This window comes from Gracilinanus agilis, chromosome 5, assembly GCF_016433145.1.
Source record: "Gracilinanus agilis isolate LMUSP501 chromosome 5, AgileGrace, whole genome shotgun sequence".
NCBI lineage: Eukaryota > Metazoa > Chordata > Mammalia > Didelphimorphia > Didelphidae > Gracilinanus > Gracilinanus agilis.
Genome location: NC_058134.1, coordinates 110,482,417 through 110,499,521, shown reverse-complemented (window position 1 = coordinate 110,499,521; position 17,105 = coordinate 110,482,417). Strand labels below are relative to the sequence as shown.

Sequence of the window (17,105 nt, the reverse complement as noted above, 5' to 3'; positions counted from 1 at the left end):
GGAAGTGGAGATGTTCAGTAGGAGTTAATGCTATGAGACTGCTGCTCAGGTGAGAAGCTAAGAGAAGACAGTAGGAGCCAATAAACTAACTGGTTGTTGATTGATAGTGCTTTATGGAGAAGAAAATGTAGTAAGAACAGGAAAAGGCTGAGAAGCAGGATTATATGGTATAATGGAAGACAAAAGGAGTCAGAATTTCAAGAAGGAGCTAAACAAGTATTAGATGCAAAAAGAAGTAAAGGGATAGTTAATTTGCAAATCAGATTGCATTTTAAAAGCAGTTCTTCACTTAATAGTGGAATTAAAGAGTGAATTAGTTTACAATTACTATCTAAGGGATCTGTTGTTTTTTTAAAATCTGAGGTGTCTAACTTAAAACAAACAAAAAAAAACCCCCAAAATACAGAACCTACACTTCTTTCTAGAAGAGGCAAGAAAAGGTATATGTATTCACATATCTATCTTACTTATTGAGTAAATGGCTGGTGAAAAAACCCAAGTTAAATATTCTCTCACACTATTTTCTCCACCATATCTAAGTGCCTGGTGGATATCTTTATTTAGATGTCCTGCTATCATCTCTGCATATCTAAATCTCTCTTCAAAAAACAAAAACAGCTTTCCCTTTTAATTTCCCAGTTTTTATCTGTGGTACCACCATTTTCTCCATCTTTGAAACCCTGAGGGGATCCTTATCTGTTCTCTCTTCTTCACCCTACATAATCCAGACAGATACTAAGTCCTATTAAGTTTTCCTTTGCAATATCTCTTGACAATTCCTTTTTTCTATTATTGCTACCACTGCCTTAGTCCAAACTCTTTATTTTATGCTATTTCTCCTTCAAACTCTTCTGCATAAAGCTTTCAAATTAATTAAACATTTCTGTGGCTACTTTGTCCTTGCCTCTTTGCTCAATAGATACTGACTTCTTAGAGAACAAAATCTGTACTCCATACCATGGCTATTTAAGGCTGTCTACAATCAGTTCCAAACTAATCTCCTACTATTTCTCTATAAGAATTTCTACCAAACATTTCTTCTAGATTAAGCTCCTTCTTCCAATGTCCACACTCACCACCCTAGTTTAGGCCCTAATTATCTCTTCCTTGGATTACTGCAATAGCTAGCCCCCCAATCAGAAAACTCAGAGACTCCCTATTGCCTCTTAAATAAAATACAAACAAATATAATATTAATATTAAGTCCTTGACATTTAAGGTTCTTCACAAGTTGGCCCCTTTTTATCTTTCCAGTGTTCTTACATCATTCTTACATTGTGGCTCAGTCCTATTGGCATATTCACTGTTTTATGTATATAATACTCCATTTCCCATCTGTGGGATTGCACTGCTTGTCCCTCCTTCTTGGAATGGATTCCTCCATTGTTTAACTTTAAGACTTTGCTCAAGAGCTGCCTTTTACATGAAGCCTTTCCAGGCTTCCTCTCCCTTTCCCTATTCCCTCCACTCCCAGTGCACTCCAAACTAGATATAACTCTATTAAATCCTACCTCTATCTTTTCTCTGTCTTATTAGTTTCATATTCAATTGTGCTGAGTTCTGGCTCTGAAGTAGGTTCAGAGGAAGATGCTGTCTGATCCCCAGAATGTTCTACAAAATAGACAGGGCAGAGGCCCACTTCTGTTGTGCTGCTAGTTCTGTCACTCGGGCATGTTCTTTCCCCCACCCCGCCTCAGGCTTTGGCCTTACCTGGTTGTGGACAGTGTTCAGCTGGTTGTTAAAGGTCATGGTTAGGTTGGTAGATGTGCTGGGGGCCACATGGGTGATGAAAGGTGTTTTACTCTGGTTCACTGTATCATACATATTCACCCGGCGCTTGCAAATCTCCATGTTCTGGAAGCAAGACTTGACACTTTTCATTGAGAAGGGGGAGGAAAAGATGGGAGCATTGAGAGAGATTGGAGGGTGGGAAGGGAGAGAAGTGAGAAAAAGAAAGAGAAAGCAATAAAGAGAACAATGAAATCAACTACAGAATTTCAATTTCAAGTCAAAACTTCCTGCTTCTCTAAGCAAAGGCTATGTTTTGGCAATAGTCAAAATTCTTAAAGGAAAAGACATTTTTTTTCCCCAACCCACATAGATAAAGAAAATATGTAGCTAATGGGTAGATCCAGTTAGATTCTTATATCCTTTCTTTATATTTTCAATAATCCTCTAGCCCAGAGATTCTTAACCATTTTTGTTGTGTCATGGATAGCTTTAGTAGTCTGAATGTTTTTAAATTATAAAATAAAATACATGGAGGGGATGGGCTGGCAGCTGAGTAGCTCAGAGGATTGAGAGCCAGGCCTAGAAATGGGAAGTCTTAGGTTTAAATCTGGCCTCAGACAGTTCCTAGCTGTGTGACCCTGGGCAAGTCACTTAAATCCCATTGCCTAGCCCTTCTCATTCTTCTGCCTGGGAACCAATACACAGTATTGATTTTAAGGTGGAAGGTAAAGGTTTTTAAAAAAATAAATAGATTTACAAAGAAAAAAATGCAACTATTGAAATAGAAAAAAACAAGTCAATGAACCTCAGGTTAAGACTCTCTATTCAAATTCACACTTCTAGTCTCCATTTTCAACCAGCAGTAGAGTTTTATACACATAAATACAACTTTAAACCCTTTAAGACCAGAGACTTTGTCTTCTTCTTTGGAATACCCCACAGGGCTTGATACATTATGGGAATCCCTTGATTTGTCAAGTTTCATGCAAAGGACCAGTAGACCACTGAACCTTCCATTCTACTCCTAAGGTCATTCTCTGACTTTCATTCTCTCTCCAGAGAAACAAGAGGTCTTGAGGCTGCCAGTGTCATCTCATGGCTGGTCCAGGGAACTGCCTGACCCAACATTTCTTCTCAACTCCTTTATTTACACACACACACACACACACACACACACACACACACACACACACACACACATACACACACACACACACACACACACCCTTATGCATAGATATTTGTTTTTAACTTTTCTCTTTCTCCCTCTCTCTTTTTCTCTTAATCTAATCTAATCTCCTAATCATGTCTGAGTTGAGGAATTTGCTTCTTTATTGAGGAAATTGAGGCCATTTCTCATGAACTCCCTCTTAATTCTTTTTCTTAAAATCCCTCCACCTCCTCCTCCACCTTGGCTCCTTTCCCCCAAGGCTCTGATAATGAGGTGGCTTTTCTCCTGGCTAAAGCCAACCTCTTTTCACAGGTCCTTTATTTCATCTTCTGTCATCTCTAGTACACCTTTCACCTTTCTTCAACTTCATCCTATCAATTGGTTCCTTTCCTTTTGCCTTCAAACAAACCTAAGTTACCTCTGTCTTTCAACCTTCACTAGACCTTACTCTCCTCTTAAGTTATTGTTGTATATCTCTCCTTTCTTCCTCAGTCAAATTCTTACAAAAAGTTGTTTACATTTGTTGCCTCCACATCCTTTCACTTTTCAACTCTTGGCAGTTTGGCTCCTGACCTCATAATTCAACAAACCGTTCTCTCCAAAATAAATCTGTTGGTTTTCTTAGTGCTCATCTTTTTGACCTCTGTTTCATTTGACTCTGTTGGTCACCTCCTCTCCTCTTGAAACTTCTCTTTGTTTGGGGTTTTTGGGACACTACAGTTTTCTAATTCTCCTCGTTTGATTCTTCTCACTCTCCTTTGCTGACTTATATCAATATTGCACCCTCTACCTATGAGTATACCCAAGGCTCTCTTCTAAGCCTTCTTTTCCTTCCTCCAGTTCTCTTGCTGACCTCATCAGTTCCCATGGCTTTAATTATCATCTCTATACAGATGACTCTCTCTCTCTCTCTCTCTCTCTCTCTCTCTCTCTCTCTCTCTCTCTCTCTCTCTCNTCTCTCTCTCTCTCTCTCTCTCTCTCTCTCTCTCTCTCTCTCTCTCTGTCTCTCTGTCTCTCTGTCTCTCTCTCTCTCTCCCCCCCCTTCCCCTCTCAAATGGGATGTCCTGGATATGTCAAATTTAATATGACCAAAACACAACTCATTAATTAAATTTGGTTCCCAAACTCATCCCTCTTTCAAAATTGCATTTTCTTGAAGGTTCTATTATCCTTCCAGTCGCTCAGGTTTGTTACTTTAGCATTATCCTCAATTCTTGATTCTTCCTTAAATTTGTTACCTCTCACATCCAAGCAGTCACCAAATCTTAGCATATCAGTCCCAAAAAATATTTTGGACATTCAACCTCTTCTATTTACTCACATAGCTATTGACTTAATTCAGAACCTCCTTCTACTCATTCCAATCCATCTTTTATATAGCTGCCAAAGTGATTTTCAGTCAGCTTGGTTCTGATCACATCACCAGTTTACTCCACAAAGACTAATAGTTTCTTTCTGTCTGCAGAATAAAGTATAAATTCCTCTCTTTGGCTTTTAAAGCCCTTCACAACCTAGGCTCAACCTTCCCAGTCTTATATATTATTACTTTCCTTCCTGAATTTGCTGGCTTTCTTTCTATTCCTCACACACAGCACTCCATCTTCAGCTCTGTGCCTCTGAAACGGTCTTCCCCCACGCTTGGCATGCCCTCTCCTCATGTGACAAACAGAAGTCCTCTTTTACTTCAGTATATAGCAGTGCTGGGCAAACTTTTTAAAGAGGGGGCCAAAGGAAAGGGAATGCTCATCTGTCAGTCTTTTTCTAAGGCAGCTCTTTCGAAGTTTCATTGTTGTATCCTACTCATTGTAGTCATCAGATTAGGAATAATGTCCCGTGGCCAGATAGAACATTTCAGGGGGCTGCATTTGCCCCATGGGGCGCAGTTTGCCCATCACTGGTATATAGTATAAGTGACATCTTTCTATATGAAGTCTTTCCTGCCTCCTACTTTGTAAAGATGTATATTTATTCTTTTTACCTCTGTGCAGTATACGCTTATGCATTGGTTTTCTTCCCTGGTACAAGAGAAGCTCTTTGAGAGTAAGGAATGTGTCATTCTTTGTATTTGGGCTGTAGCCCTCAGTGTAGTGTCTAGCACATAGTATGGACCTAAGAAATGCCCCGATAAGAACACTGTTTGTGGCTTACACACGTCAAAGAAAAAGAAAGTACATCCAACTCTAAAGCTCCTTAAGTATACAGGATCTCCTTCAGAATTTGCCTTCTGGTTGGACTCTTAATTCAATCTGCATCTCCTTATATTCTCCATATTGTATTTACATTGGTAATATCTAGTGGGGATCAGAGTTTTGAGTTGGAAAGAGATCTTGGAAGACCTTATTTCGTGCCACTCTTTCATCTTACAGATGAAGAGACTGAGGCCCAGAGAGGTTAAGGGATTATCTTTAAATTCATGACTAATCCTAAGTGCAGGATGATATAGATATATAACCGACTTTAGCCTTAGTTGAAAGAATTAAGGGAGGCCCTACACAGCTTGACCCCTGAGCGGCGTGTGGCTGCATGAGCTCTGGCCAGGGGGGCAGCCTGGGCTCTCTCGGCTGTTGCAATGACACTTGGCTTGTGCCGACTTTACCGTCCCAAAGCCCAGCTAACTCACTGCAGGGAGTGAGAGTCAGGGCCAGCACTGAGAATTCAGGCCTTGTTAGTTCGGTCATGGTAGTGCTAATGGAAGAGGCAGCTGGTGGCTCAGTGGATAAAATGTTGGGCTTGGAGTTCGATTCATTTTCTGAGTTCAAATGTGGCCTCAGACGCTTCCTAGCTTTGGGCCCCGGACAAGGCACTTATCCTTTGTCTGGCATAGTGGATGGAGTGCCAGGCTGGAGTCAGGAAGACTCATGTTCTGAGTTCAAATGTGGCCTCAGACACATATTAGCTATGTGACCCTAGGCAAGTCACTTAATCTTATTGGTCTCAGTTTCCTCATCTATAATATTAGCCAGAGAAGGAAACAGCAAACCACTCTGCTAGTATCTTTGCCAAGAAAATCCCAAATGAGGTCACAAAGAGTGGGACATGACTGAAAAATGACTGAATAACAATAACAATCGCAGTGCTATTTGGGAAATGTCACCAGGGATCAATCCATCAAAAAGCATTTTCTAAGCCACTCTAGCGTGTCCCTGTGGTGTCTGACGGAGGCCGGGCCGTCTTGGAGGAGGCAGCCCTACGACTGGATATTAAAGTGGCCGTACTTTAGGGATACTGCCTTTATGGGTTCCCCAGCGCCCAGAAGTGTCTCATCGTTCACCAGGCCCTGCTTGTGTCATGTTGTTCCACTGTTCTCCCTTTTAAATTGTTATAAAGCACCAAGAAGGAGGCTTACTGTGTGCTATGGGGAAAATCGAGCAAATGTGTCATGGTGACGAAGGGATGGTTCAGGGTTTCAATCGGCGTGACCCTCTTATCTGCATCAATGGTCAGCATCTTCTTCAGCAGGTCTATGAACTCTCTCCGGTCTGCCTTTTCCACTAACATGTCGCTCCCTTCCAGATCTGTGGTCATATTCACCTAGGAGATCCAGACAAGTCATGGTGGGTCCTTCCCTTGACCCCTGCTGCAAGTTCTGCGTGAGCTTGCCTCGCCCCAACCCCACAACCCCTCAGCCTCCATCCTGCCTGCCAAGTGGCCAGGGAGCAGCTTCCTGCAGCACTTCTTAGCTAGCTCGACTGCTCGGGATGTGGCATAGGACTCTGCGGCAGAGGCACGGGGACAAAAGGGGTGCAAGGACCTACCCGACATCAATACCCTGCTATGGAAGGAAATAGGAAGTGCTCAGTGTTTTGACCCCCTAAAGTGAAGCAAAGTGATTTGTTATTCTTCTGTGTAAAATGTTAATGACAACTGAGCAACAAAGAGAAGTAAGAAGACTGGGGGGAAAGTTAGCCTCTGACCAATCTGTGGAAGAAAAATTGACGTTTTTCTTTCTTTTTGAGTCTAAATATTACCACCTCTTGGAAGAATTCAGATGCTGAATGCCATCTTTGATGTTTTTTAAAGCTGTAACAAAATTTAATTCAGGGCCAGATTTCTTTTTTTTTTTTTTTTAAATGTCTTCCCACTCATGATCTCTAACCAGAATATGCAGGAGTCTCAGTTTGATATCTGTAATCCACATTTATGCTGCCCAAGATTCTTATTCTTTATGGTATACTCTAATTCCCCAAGATGCCTTCTGTAGACCATTTATTGTTGATCCATTCTATCACTGCTTCAAAGTAACAAATGTAGCAGTTTCCTCAAAATCTTTACTGATCCTAGACATTATCAGAAGGTTTTCAAAGTATTTATTGGTCTACACATCTCCATCCTTACAGGACTTTAATGTAAACTTCTGTTCCTATTAAAAATGGTTTTATCTTGGTATAATTCTAGACTAATTTTTTACATTTTAGAAGCTAATTTAAAAGCTAATAAATTTTGTATTTATTATAAAGATAATAATTTATTCTTTAGAATTTAAAAAGTAATTATTGGCACATCTAAGTTTTTGATGTGACTAAATTCTTCTAAAGGAAATAGCAGGGGGCAGCTGGGTAGCCCAGTGGACAGAGAGCCAGGCCTAGAGATGGGAGATCCTAGGTTCAAATTCAGTCTCAGACACTTCCTAGCTGTGTGACCCTGGGCAAGTCACTTGACCCCCATTGCCTACCCTTACCACTCTTCTGCCTTGGAGCCAATATACAGTATTGACTCCAAGATGGAAGGTGAGGGTTTAAAAAAAAAATAAAATAAAGGAAATCGCAGGATAGACAAATACAGTTACAAAACGAATCCCTTCATCTAAAAGCAGCTTGTAACAAAAATATCATATTTTAAGATGCTTCACTGGCCTAAGTGGCAACCTTACCAAAGCTAGTTAGGACCTATGATACCATATATTCATATTCAAAATAATTCATGTCAAATGACATGACCGAGAAACTTGTGGGTTTTTACCAGGCATTCTACAGTGCTTCTGTCAAAGAACCTGGCATTCATTTTGTCCTCTTGTACCTGGGTAATCAAAGGGTTTCCACTACTTACCCATGAAGCTTACCTGTGCCATGTCATCCAAACAGTTAAAAATGTACTTCCTTGCTTCTTTCGACTTAATCCCTGTCTCTGCCTCATGATCATCTGGTGTCTGGTCAAAACAAGTAAATATTGACTGGTTATCTGTATTACTCCCAAATCCATATGGCCAGTACACTTAGCAATTCTGGCTCCTGATCCCTTTCCTATCTTGGAAAGGCAACCTTTCGAAGGCCTTCAGTTTTCAGATTTCATTAAAACCTTACCCAGTATAAAGCCTCTAAGTTTTAAAACAATCTCAACTAATCTTAAGTGTTCCCTTCTTCCAAGATTAATCTGAGAGAAGAGGAATCACAAAATTCTCTTCCTACCTTTAGCCTCCACAAAGGATATGGTGAGTCAGTATCACGGTTGAAAAACCTTGTTGTCTTTGTTCCCGCACTTAATAAATATTCTGCTGGCAAACCCTGTGTTTGTGAAATGTAGCGAATCTGTGAAAGAAGAGAGAATAAGGTCAGGGTATCACTGGGCTTCTGTTGGGTTAGTGACTTCTGGGGATTTGAAGACAAGAGAAATTACAAATTGATACCCGAAAAGAAATGATATGGAAAGGGGGAAGAGTAGTAAAGAAAGAATGGAAAAACTAAGAGGAATAATGTTTGAGTCCTGAAAATTGGGTCTGAAGCAGATACTAAAAGGAAACTCCAAAATCCCCATGAGCATATTGTATAAAATATAAAATTCTAATCAACCATATTTTCTACATGAGGAAATAAAAAAAATTAAATAAAGCTTGTTAAGAGTAGTTGGGATTATCCTGACTCACCTGATCATACTCCGACGCTCCTGGGTATAAAGGCCAACCCAAAAATAGCTCTGCAATGACACAGCCCAAGGACCACATGTCGATGGCCTCACAGAATGGTAAACCAAGGATAATTTCAGGCGCTCTGAAAAAGAGGAGAAGGAAGCACTTAGCAATCCGAAACCTCAAGTGGGCATTTGTGTCTGTTTGAACTACGCATGGTCTGTACACGGGACACACAGCACTAGGAGTGGAAAAGCATTTTATATACACATGGCCTTGGGTCCTTATCAATCACTTCCTGAGTGTCTGGAGTAGTTCCATGCCTGTTTTATAGATGAGGGCATCTCTGTGTGGATCACTTTGTGAAGTGGGGGCGAACGATGCATCCAAAAGAACCCCACCGAAGGCAGACTGGCTTCTTGGGTACCAATAATAGAACACACTGGTGAGAAGAGTGGATGTGGCTGGCGGTCTTGAATAGAACCAAATTCACAGACTGATTCAAGGGTAAAACTAGCCTCAGCTCATTGTTAGGATCCCCTAATCCAGGAATGGGCAGACTTTTTAAAGAGGGGGCCAAAGGAAAGGAAATGCTCCTCTGTCCGTCTGTTTCTAAGGCAACTCTTTCGAAGTTTCATTGTATTGTATCCTACTCATTGTATTCGTCACATTAGGAAGAATGTTCCGCAGCTGATAGAACATTTCAGGGGGCTGCTTCTGGCCGGTGGGCTGTAGTTTGCCCATCACTGCCCTGGTCAAATGAATTCACTACCTGAGAAACTTTTGGGCAAATATTTTCCAGTTTGATGGACGATTTTACCAGTCTGGGTACGCCTTCCACCACTGCAGATGCGAGTCCCTCTGCAGAGAACGGGCACTCAGTAAGTGTGTAGGGACTGCCCGATGGGCACGCTTCTTGTGAGCTCTCCTCCACTCAGCGGACTGCACACACTGGCCTTAACTCACTCCACAGCCAGGACTTGGAGAGGATCTCCTTTCTCCCTCTGAGAGTATTAGCATGCCTGGGGTGGGGAGGGGAACCCAAACCAAAAACTAGAATTTGCTTTTGACTATGCTGACTTCCCGAAAAAGAGAAATCACCTACCTAACGTCTCTCAAAAGGTGGTCAAGTCACTTTACTAATATGAAATTTATTAACCAATGTTTTCTTTCCTTCACATACTTCTCATCTTATAAATTTATAAATCTTATAAAGGGGGTGATCTGTTGAAGATACAAATCACTGTGAAGAGGAACATGGTATCTCCCTCTCTGTCTCTTTAAAAAACCCATCTTTGAAGAAACAATAAAACAATCTTAATCTCTGCACTCATTTCCTAATCCTTCATCCACTTAAAATAGCCTCTAACCAGATCTTCCTGAGTAGATTATTTCCCATTACTGAACTATTCTAGAAGAGGAAACTACATTCTTGTGTTAGTCTTGAGTTTCACAAATTACTTTAGTTTTGCAGAGTCAGCCCCCCAAAGGGGCTGCCATTTCTTTAAAGTTATTCTATTGCAACTCCAGTAGCAGTACTGGATTGATTGATGGAAAAGTGTAGTTGCGACTTCGGAGACTCATGCAAGAATTCTTAACCAATGACTTAATGTATATAAAACATTTTTGATAGTTTACAAAGCCCATCTTTTATAGTGGAAGAGCATTTATTTAAATCAAAGATAGATTAATTTCAGTTAGTTGTGTTATACTCTGTCTACACCCACTCCCTATTTGGCCCTTATCTGGCCCTTTTCTAGTTCCCTTTCAGGTGGTGTCTTCTCCCAATAGAATGGAAGCTCCTTGAGGGCAGCTTCTCGGGATACCCCCAGGACTTAGCACAGTGCATAGTAAGTGCTTAATAAAGGCTTTATCTAGCTGATCAGTTGTGTGGCTAACATACAAGTGACTAGACTTTCTGGAACATATTTTTCCTCTGTGAGAGGATATTAATAATAACTATTAATAATAACCATAGTTGTTAATATTATAAGCCAATACCTCAGGCTTGGAATACGAATTAAATGAGATGTTTGTAAAATGCTTTGCTAACCTTAAAGCACTGTCCAAAAGACAACTGTTATTGCTGTCATCCAAACCCTTTGCCTGGACTACTGATGCCTCCTTCCTTAGTTGGCTATCCCAGGTTCTGATTTTTTTCTGCTTGATCTGCAGGAATCTGAACTTTTCCTAGCCTTCCTGACTTTCTTAAACTTAATACCTTATCTGCCTAAACTCTCATCATCTTCCACCTCTTAGGTTTTTGTTGACTTCTTTATAGCACTTTTGGCCCCTGTGATTTATAATACTCCACAGACTCTTCCCTGCCTAACTAGACTTTCAGTTCTATTTAGACCTGCCTAGTTTTCAGTGGATTCAACAACAACAATGACGACGACGACACAACAACAACAACAACACAACAACAACAATATCTGTGCTTTAGTTGACATTAAAGAAACTCGGGGCAGCAATTAAGGAAACCAAAGGACACTCTAATGGCAAACCAAAGTCCTTTAGGGAAGGTTAGCAAACACAAATTTTGACAGTTAACATGAACAGGTGAAAATCATTTTCAAACCATATAAAAACTAAAATATGATATATGTCATATAATGTTTAAAGATTTTAGGAATACTTTTATGACAGAATATTTAATCCAGAAAAATGAGCCAATTGGAGGCCTCATCTACATTTAGTACTATGCTAGTAACTTGGACATATAAAAGAAATGAGACTTGGGCCCTGTCTACCACAAGCTTCTAGTCTTAGGGAAATACAGTCATCAGAACGTCTAAGCCAACTAAAAGCAAAGGAAAGCAGCATATATGCTGGAGTGCTAAATTGTGACTCAGATAATATGTGTACCTTCAGTTCAGATAAAGGGAGGATCCTTTAAGTTTTAACTCTCCATTTGGTGAAGAATAGTAAGATTTGGACAGGCAAATTAGAAGTAATAGGGCATATAAAGGTGAAGGAAGATTTAAAAAAAGAAAACAAAAAACAAGAGGCCTGAATGGAGCTGGTAGGTTTGATGGGGAGGAGAAAAGCTCTGACATCCACATAGTCCTTGACTTCAAGAAATGCATAGTCTGATTTGGGGAGGTGACATACATTTGGGAAATATTTCCATAGCAGCAGTAGTACTATTCATTCATTTACACAGTATTTTTTAGGGCTTCAAAATGCTTTTCTCACAACCACCCCAATGAGCTTGTGTAGTATTATTTCTATTTTACAGATAAGGAAACAGGCTGAAAGAGAAGATAAATAACATATCCAGGAATACACATTTATAAAGCGTAGCAGTCAGGACAGATTCAAGTCTTCCTACTCTAAAACCTAGTGTTTTCCATTCTATTATTATTCAAATCTCTGTCCAAAGTGTATCAGGGAAGGGAAGAGATCAATGTGAGATCCATTTTTTTACACTTGAAACTTTTTAAACATTGAAAATTTAAAAACAAAACAAATTCCACCGCATGTTGTACCTAGACTCCCTAGCACTGAACTGGGGAAGGTGGAGAAAAGGAAGAGAGAGACTGGGCTGGTTCAAATAGGAGATGGGGATTCAGTTGGACCTTTAATGATCTCTAAGGATAGGGAGAAGTAAGGGAATAAGGGCATAAAAGCACAAATACGAAGGTGGAACCAAGCTGTGTGTGTACACATACTCAAATTTCTGAGCATATTCACTAGCCAGTTCCTAAAGTTACCCTTTGGAGAAGCTGGGCTTCTTCAACTACAGTATGATATTCTCAGTCTGGGGCCAGTCCCATACAGTCCTATACAGTTCCACAGTAGCTCTGGGGGTTGGAGAGTGGACACTTGCTTGCATTAATTCCATCCCCTCTGATGGCTGGAAGTTCCTTTCTGTGTTTGTTCCTGATTCAAACTCTCCTCATTTCACCCAACTTCTAGGTCTCCATGTTCTCCTGTGTAAAATGAGAGGGTTGGAATAGACATCCTCTGAAATCCCCTCCAGTTCTAAATGTGTGCCCTGCTAGTCCTTTTTGCCCCCCCCCCACTAAAGTGGTTCCTGCTGGAGAGCTACCTCTTATTTCACGTGCAGAACAGACATTCCTGAGCTCTAGGAATGACTGAGATTTTTTTGGCTTATGTGATTGGATCCACTCACTTGCCCCAGCTCTCTCTGGCTTATAACTCAGGTGTTCTCGGGGAAGTGGTCTTCCAGAATTTTATCTTTAGTTTCATGATACCCAAACTATTTTAAACATATATTGACACCAAAGGATGAGAGAGTCTGTTTCCTTACAGGTTCATCAGATACCCACAGCACGATACTGAAAAATCACACGGCTCTAAAGAGAACACACAAATGTCACCTCTCAATACATTAAGAATGAAGCATTTATCTATGTTGGCTGTGCTGACAGCTCTCATACATGCAGTTCATAGAATAACTAGAGTGGAATCCTTTCATGACAGATGTTGGGAACGAATGACTGCCCTTTAAGATAATCCCACCAGAACAAGTTTTTTCTCGTGTTTTTGTTGTTTCAAGGACGTGATTTGAGCAATAACATCCAAATCTGTTTCATGACTTCATGTTCACCCAATGCTATAATGTCCTGGAGATAAAGATAAACAGCCCACTCTTGCTTTCAAAAAGCTTGCCATCTAGGAGGGGTGATATAACGTGTTCAAATAAATGGTGCAAAATAGAATAGAATGAATGCCCAAGTACAAACAGTGTGCTGAGGTTAGACAGAGAAATCTCTCTTGCCTGAGCTCTTAGGGAGGGCTTCCTGGAGGAGCTGGCACTGGAGCTAGACTTTGAGGTAGTCTACATTGTTCTTGCTTTCTGCTTCATTGCAGATTTTGGAATGGGAAGGAGCTTTCAAGCTAACTTAGTTATTTAGCCTATTCTTTGACACTTTCTATTAACAGAGAGCTCACTATTTTGCATGATCACCAGTCCTACTGGTAGTTTAAAAAAATCTTTCCTGTTTAGGGCTAAAATTTGTCTCTCTCAAACTTCTACCTATTGGGTCTAGTCCTGTCCTCTGAAATAATGTTGATTTATCTAGGGAAGATCATAGCACCAGAGGAAAGAAAACAGTCTGGGTTGCAGGACTCATGCTACAATCTCCACTCATACCAGAACTCCCTGGCCAATTAGAAGAACTGAGTAAATGTCACATTAATAAAGGCAGTATAAGACTCAGAAGCAATCTATAACTTGGTAATATGCTTGGAGCATTAATTGGCAAGTCTTGAATTTACCATGACTTTGTATTCAGAAGATTATTTAACTTTTCCAAAATTAAATAAGACATCTCTTCTGCTCTATTTTACTAGGAAATTAGGAATTTAAATTATAGAAGATGACATAAATGATGTAATTTGAACCACATAAGAAGAAATGGCATCTTAGAGTGGCTTGTCATCATCATTATAAGGAATGTTGGGATTGAACTGTGGTTGGAAATCCCTCTCTCCAAAACCCAGATGGTTGAAAAAAATTCCAATTTGCATGGGCAGAAGTAGTCATATAGGGAAAGTGGCATTTTAGTTATGCCAACATTTAGTCTACTGTTTGTATTATAAAACCAGAGAAACCCTCAAGATATGGATATGAACTCTATGCTACCTATGTAAGCTAGTGACCTGGAGAGGTATACAAGGCATTAAGGTGAAGCTGTATAGGACTTAGAAGAGACACTTGAGATAAAAAGAATAAAGAAAAGTCTGTGTTAGATGGACTGGTTTAAAAAATAAGAACTGGATATGAGGCAGGATGATTGATGAAGGAGGTAGATATGAATGGGGGCAGTCAGATAATTATTTTAACCCACCCCAGGCAATTCGGATCGGAAAGGCTAGAAAGAATGCAGAAGGTTAGGGCTGTAGGTTTAAGAAAGCCAGGCTAATTAAGAGAAATTTATGACTAAGGAGGAAAACATGGAAGCTGCCTAGTTGGGATTCTGGTGGTTGTGGGCAAAAAAGGACCATATAACTTCATAAACCAAGCAAGTTGAGAGAAATAGTTCTAACTTAGGCTAGAATCTCTAGAAATAATTAAAGGTGGACTAAAAAGGAAGGGCAACATGACCCAAGTCACGGGTGAGACTATATAAGTGCTGAACATCCTGGGTAGGAGACAGAAAAGACGTAAGAGGCTGATTCATGTGCTGGCAGCACTGGCACTGAATAGCTTATAAAATGCTTTTACAAATGTTCATTCTTCCATTTGGTAGTAGGTAACGCATGTATTTGTAGAGTATAGATGAGAAAACAAGCTCCTGGAGCTAACATGATTTGTCTACTATTACTCAGCTAATAAATTGGAGTTGGGATTAGAATCAGATCTTCTGACTCTGAGTCCACTGCACCATGTTGACTCACTGGCATGTTAACCTGTGCCAAGCTAGAGTGAATATTGAGATTGTGCTTATAGTTACCTAACTTACTAAGTTTGTAGCGCCTTATTTTGACACAATGAAGTATCAAAGTACATTTTAACTATGATAGGCATGTGGTGAACTGAACACTGTAGAAGAGGGGAAAGGTTTTGAACCTAAGGGTATAATCTTTGGAGAACTCTTGCTTACTATTTTGGCAAAAAGAAAGCATATTCTTTTATGAAAAAAAAGTTCTAACAGCCATTTCAAAGTAGAAAAAAATACATGGAATTGTGAAGAAAGTATTTTTTTCTTGATTTTTTTCTTAACTGTGAATGTACAAGCAATACACAGAGGGGGAAAAAGTGGGAAAACAGAGCAGTGACTTCACATGTCAGCAATCTCAGAGCTAAAACCATGCAGATGCAAAACAGACAAAGTTCTATTTTCACCTAGTTATCACTCTCTTACTTTAATCATGTCTCATGGTTTTGGCATCATTGTGGGCAAAACTCTTTTTTCTCTCTCATTTGCCTAGGTACATCTTGACCTCTCATTTTGTGACCATACTTGTTATTATGATTTTGAGGAACTGTGGGTTTTCTTAGGTCTCAGTAAATTACCCCTGTTCTTCTTTCTTTGAACCCTTCCCCTTGGTGAGCTGACCTCATCGCATGACTTGCCTGCGCTTTTTTGTTTTTTAAATAATATTTTATTTTCCCCCAATTACATATAAAAACAATTTTTTAACATTCATTTAAATTTTTTTTGAGTTTCAAATTCTCTCCCTCCTTCCCTTACTCCCTTCCTGAGATGGTAAGGAATCTGAAATAGATTTTACATGTGCAATCATGTAAAACATTTTTCCATATTAGTCATTTTATAAAAGAGATCTCAAATGAAGGAGGAGGAGAAGGAGGAGAAAAGAAAGAAGATATAGCATATTTTGGTCTGTATTCAGATTCCATCAGTTCTTTCTCTGAAGACAAATGGCATTTTTCATGATGAATCTTTGGGATTGTCTTGGGTCATTGTATTGTTGGGAATAACCAAGTCATTCACAGTTCATCAGAAAATATTTCTGTTACTGTGTACAATGTTTTTCTGGTTCTGTTTACTTCACTTTGCATTAATTCATGTAAGACTTTCCAGGTTTTTCTGAAATTGCTATGCTCATCATTTCTCATAGCACAATACATATATCACAACTTGTTCAGCCATTCCAATTGATAGACATCCCTTCAATTTCCAATTATTTGCTACCACAAATAGAGCTGTAATAAATATTTTTGTACAAGTAGGTCCTTTCCCCCCTTATAAAAAAATCTCTTTGTTGCCTATGCTCTTTAGCCCAATCTCCTCCCAGAGACCTAGAATCATCTTTAGTTGCCTGCCTGAATGTCCACTGTTATCTCAAACTCAGCAGATACAGGAACCAACATTTTCAACTGCCAATACATTGTTCTCTCCCCTTGTTCTGCTATCCTTAATTATTCAAGCTTAAAAATCTCCTCATATCAAAATGTGAAACCTCTGATTTTAGAACACCTAACCTTAGGAGGAAGATAAAGTTTAAGGAGAGACTTGTCCAAGACCACACAGCTAGTTCATGGCAGATCAAGAGGGAACTCAAGTTTTCAGATTCCCAAGTTCTGTGTTTTTTCAAATGTTCCACGCTGCCTCAGTCACCAAATGTCTCAACTACCTATCCTTTTATTTCCATTGCTATTATCATTATGCTAGTTAGGATCACTTTACTTCTAGCTTACTCTGTAGTCTGTTCCACCTAGCTGCCTTGACCCTTCCCCTCTTCTAGATCCATGTTGTTTTATCTTACCCAATTAGAATGTAAGCTCCCTGAGAGTGAGACTAATCGTTTCTTGTTATAGCACAGTGTCTGGCACATAAACTCTTCTCTCTCTCTCTCTCTCTCTCTCTCTCTCTCTCTCTCTCTCTCTCTCTCTCTCTCTCTCTCTCTCTCTCTCTCTCTCTCTCT

The 17,105-nt window shown here is 39.8% G+C and overlaps 1 protein-coding gene across 4 annotated transcripts in view; it reads right to left on the bottom strand.

Annotated features, from left to right (window-relative positions):
* Positions 1 to 17,105, bottom strand: part of HIPK2 (homeodomain interacting protein kinase 2) — a 166,901-nt gene that overhangs the window by 58,184 nt on the left and 91,612 nt on the right. For all 4 annotated transcript variants that reach the window (XM_044679574.1, XM_044679573.1, XM_044679575.1 and 1 more), the window contains exons 2-6: positions 8,763 to 8,886; positions 8,308 to 8,427; positions 7,962 to 8,048; positions 6,249 to 6,433; positions 1,711 to 1,873 (exon numbers count right to left, since the gene is read on the bottom strand). In XM_044679574.1, the coding sequence (XP_044535509.1) occupies positions 1,711 to 1,873; positions 6,249 to 6,433; positions 7,962 to 8,048; positions 8,308 to 8,427; positions 8,763 to 8,886 (679 nt within the window). The remainder of the gene's footprint in view (positions 1 to 1,710; positions 1,874 to 6,248; positions 6,434 to 7,961; positions 8,049 to 8,307; positions 8,428 to 8,762; positions 8,887 to 17,105) is intronic.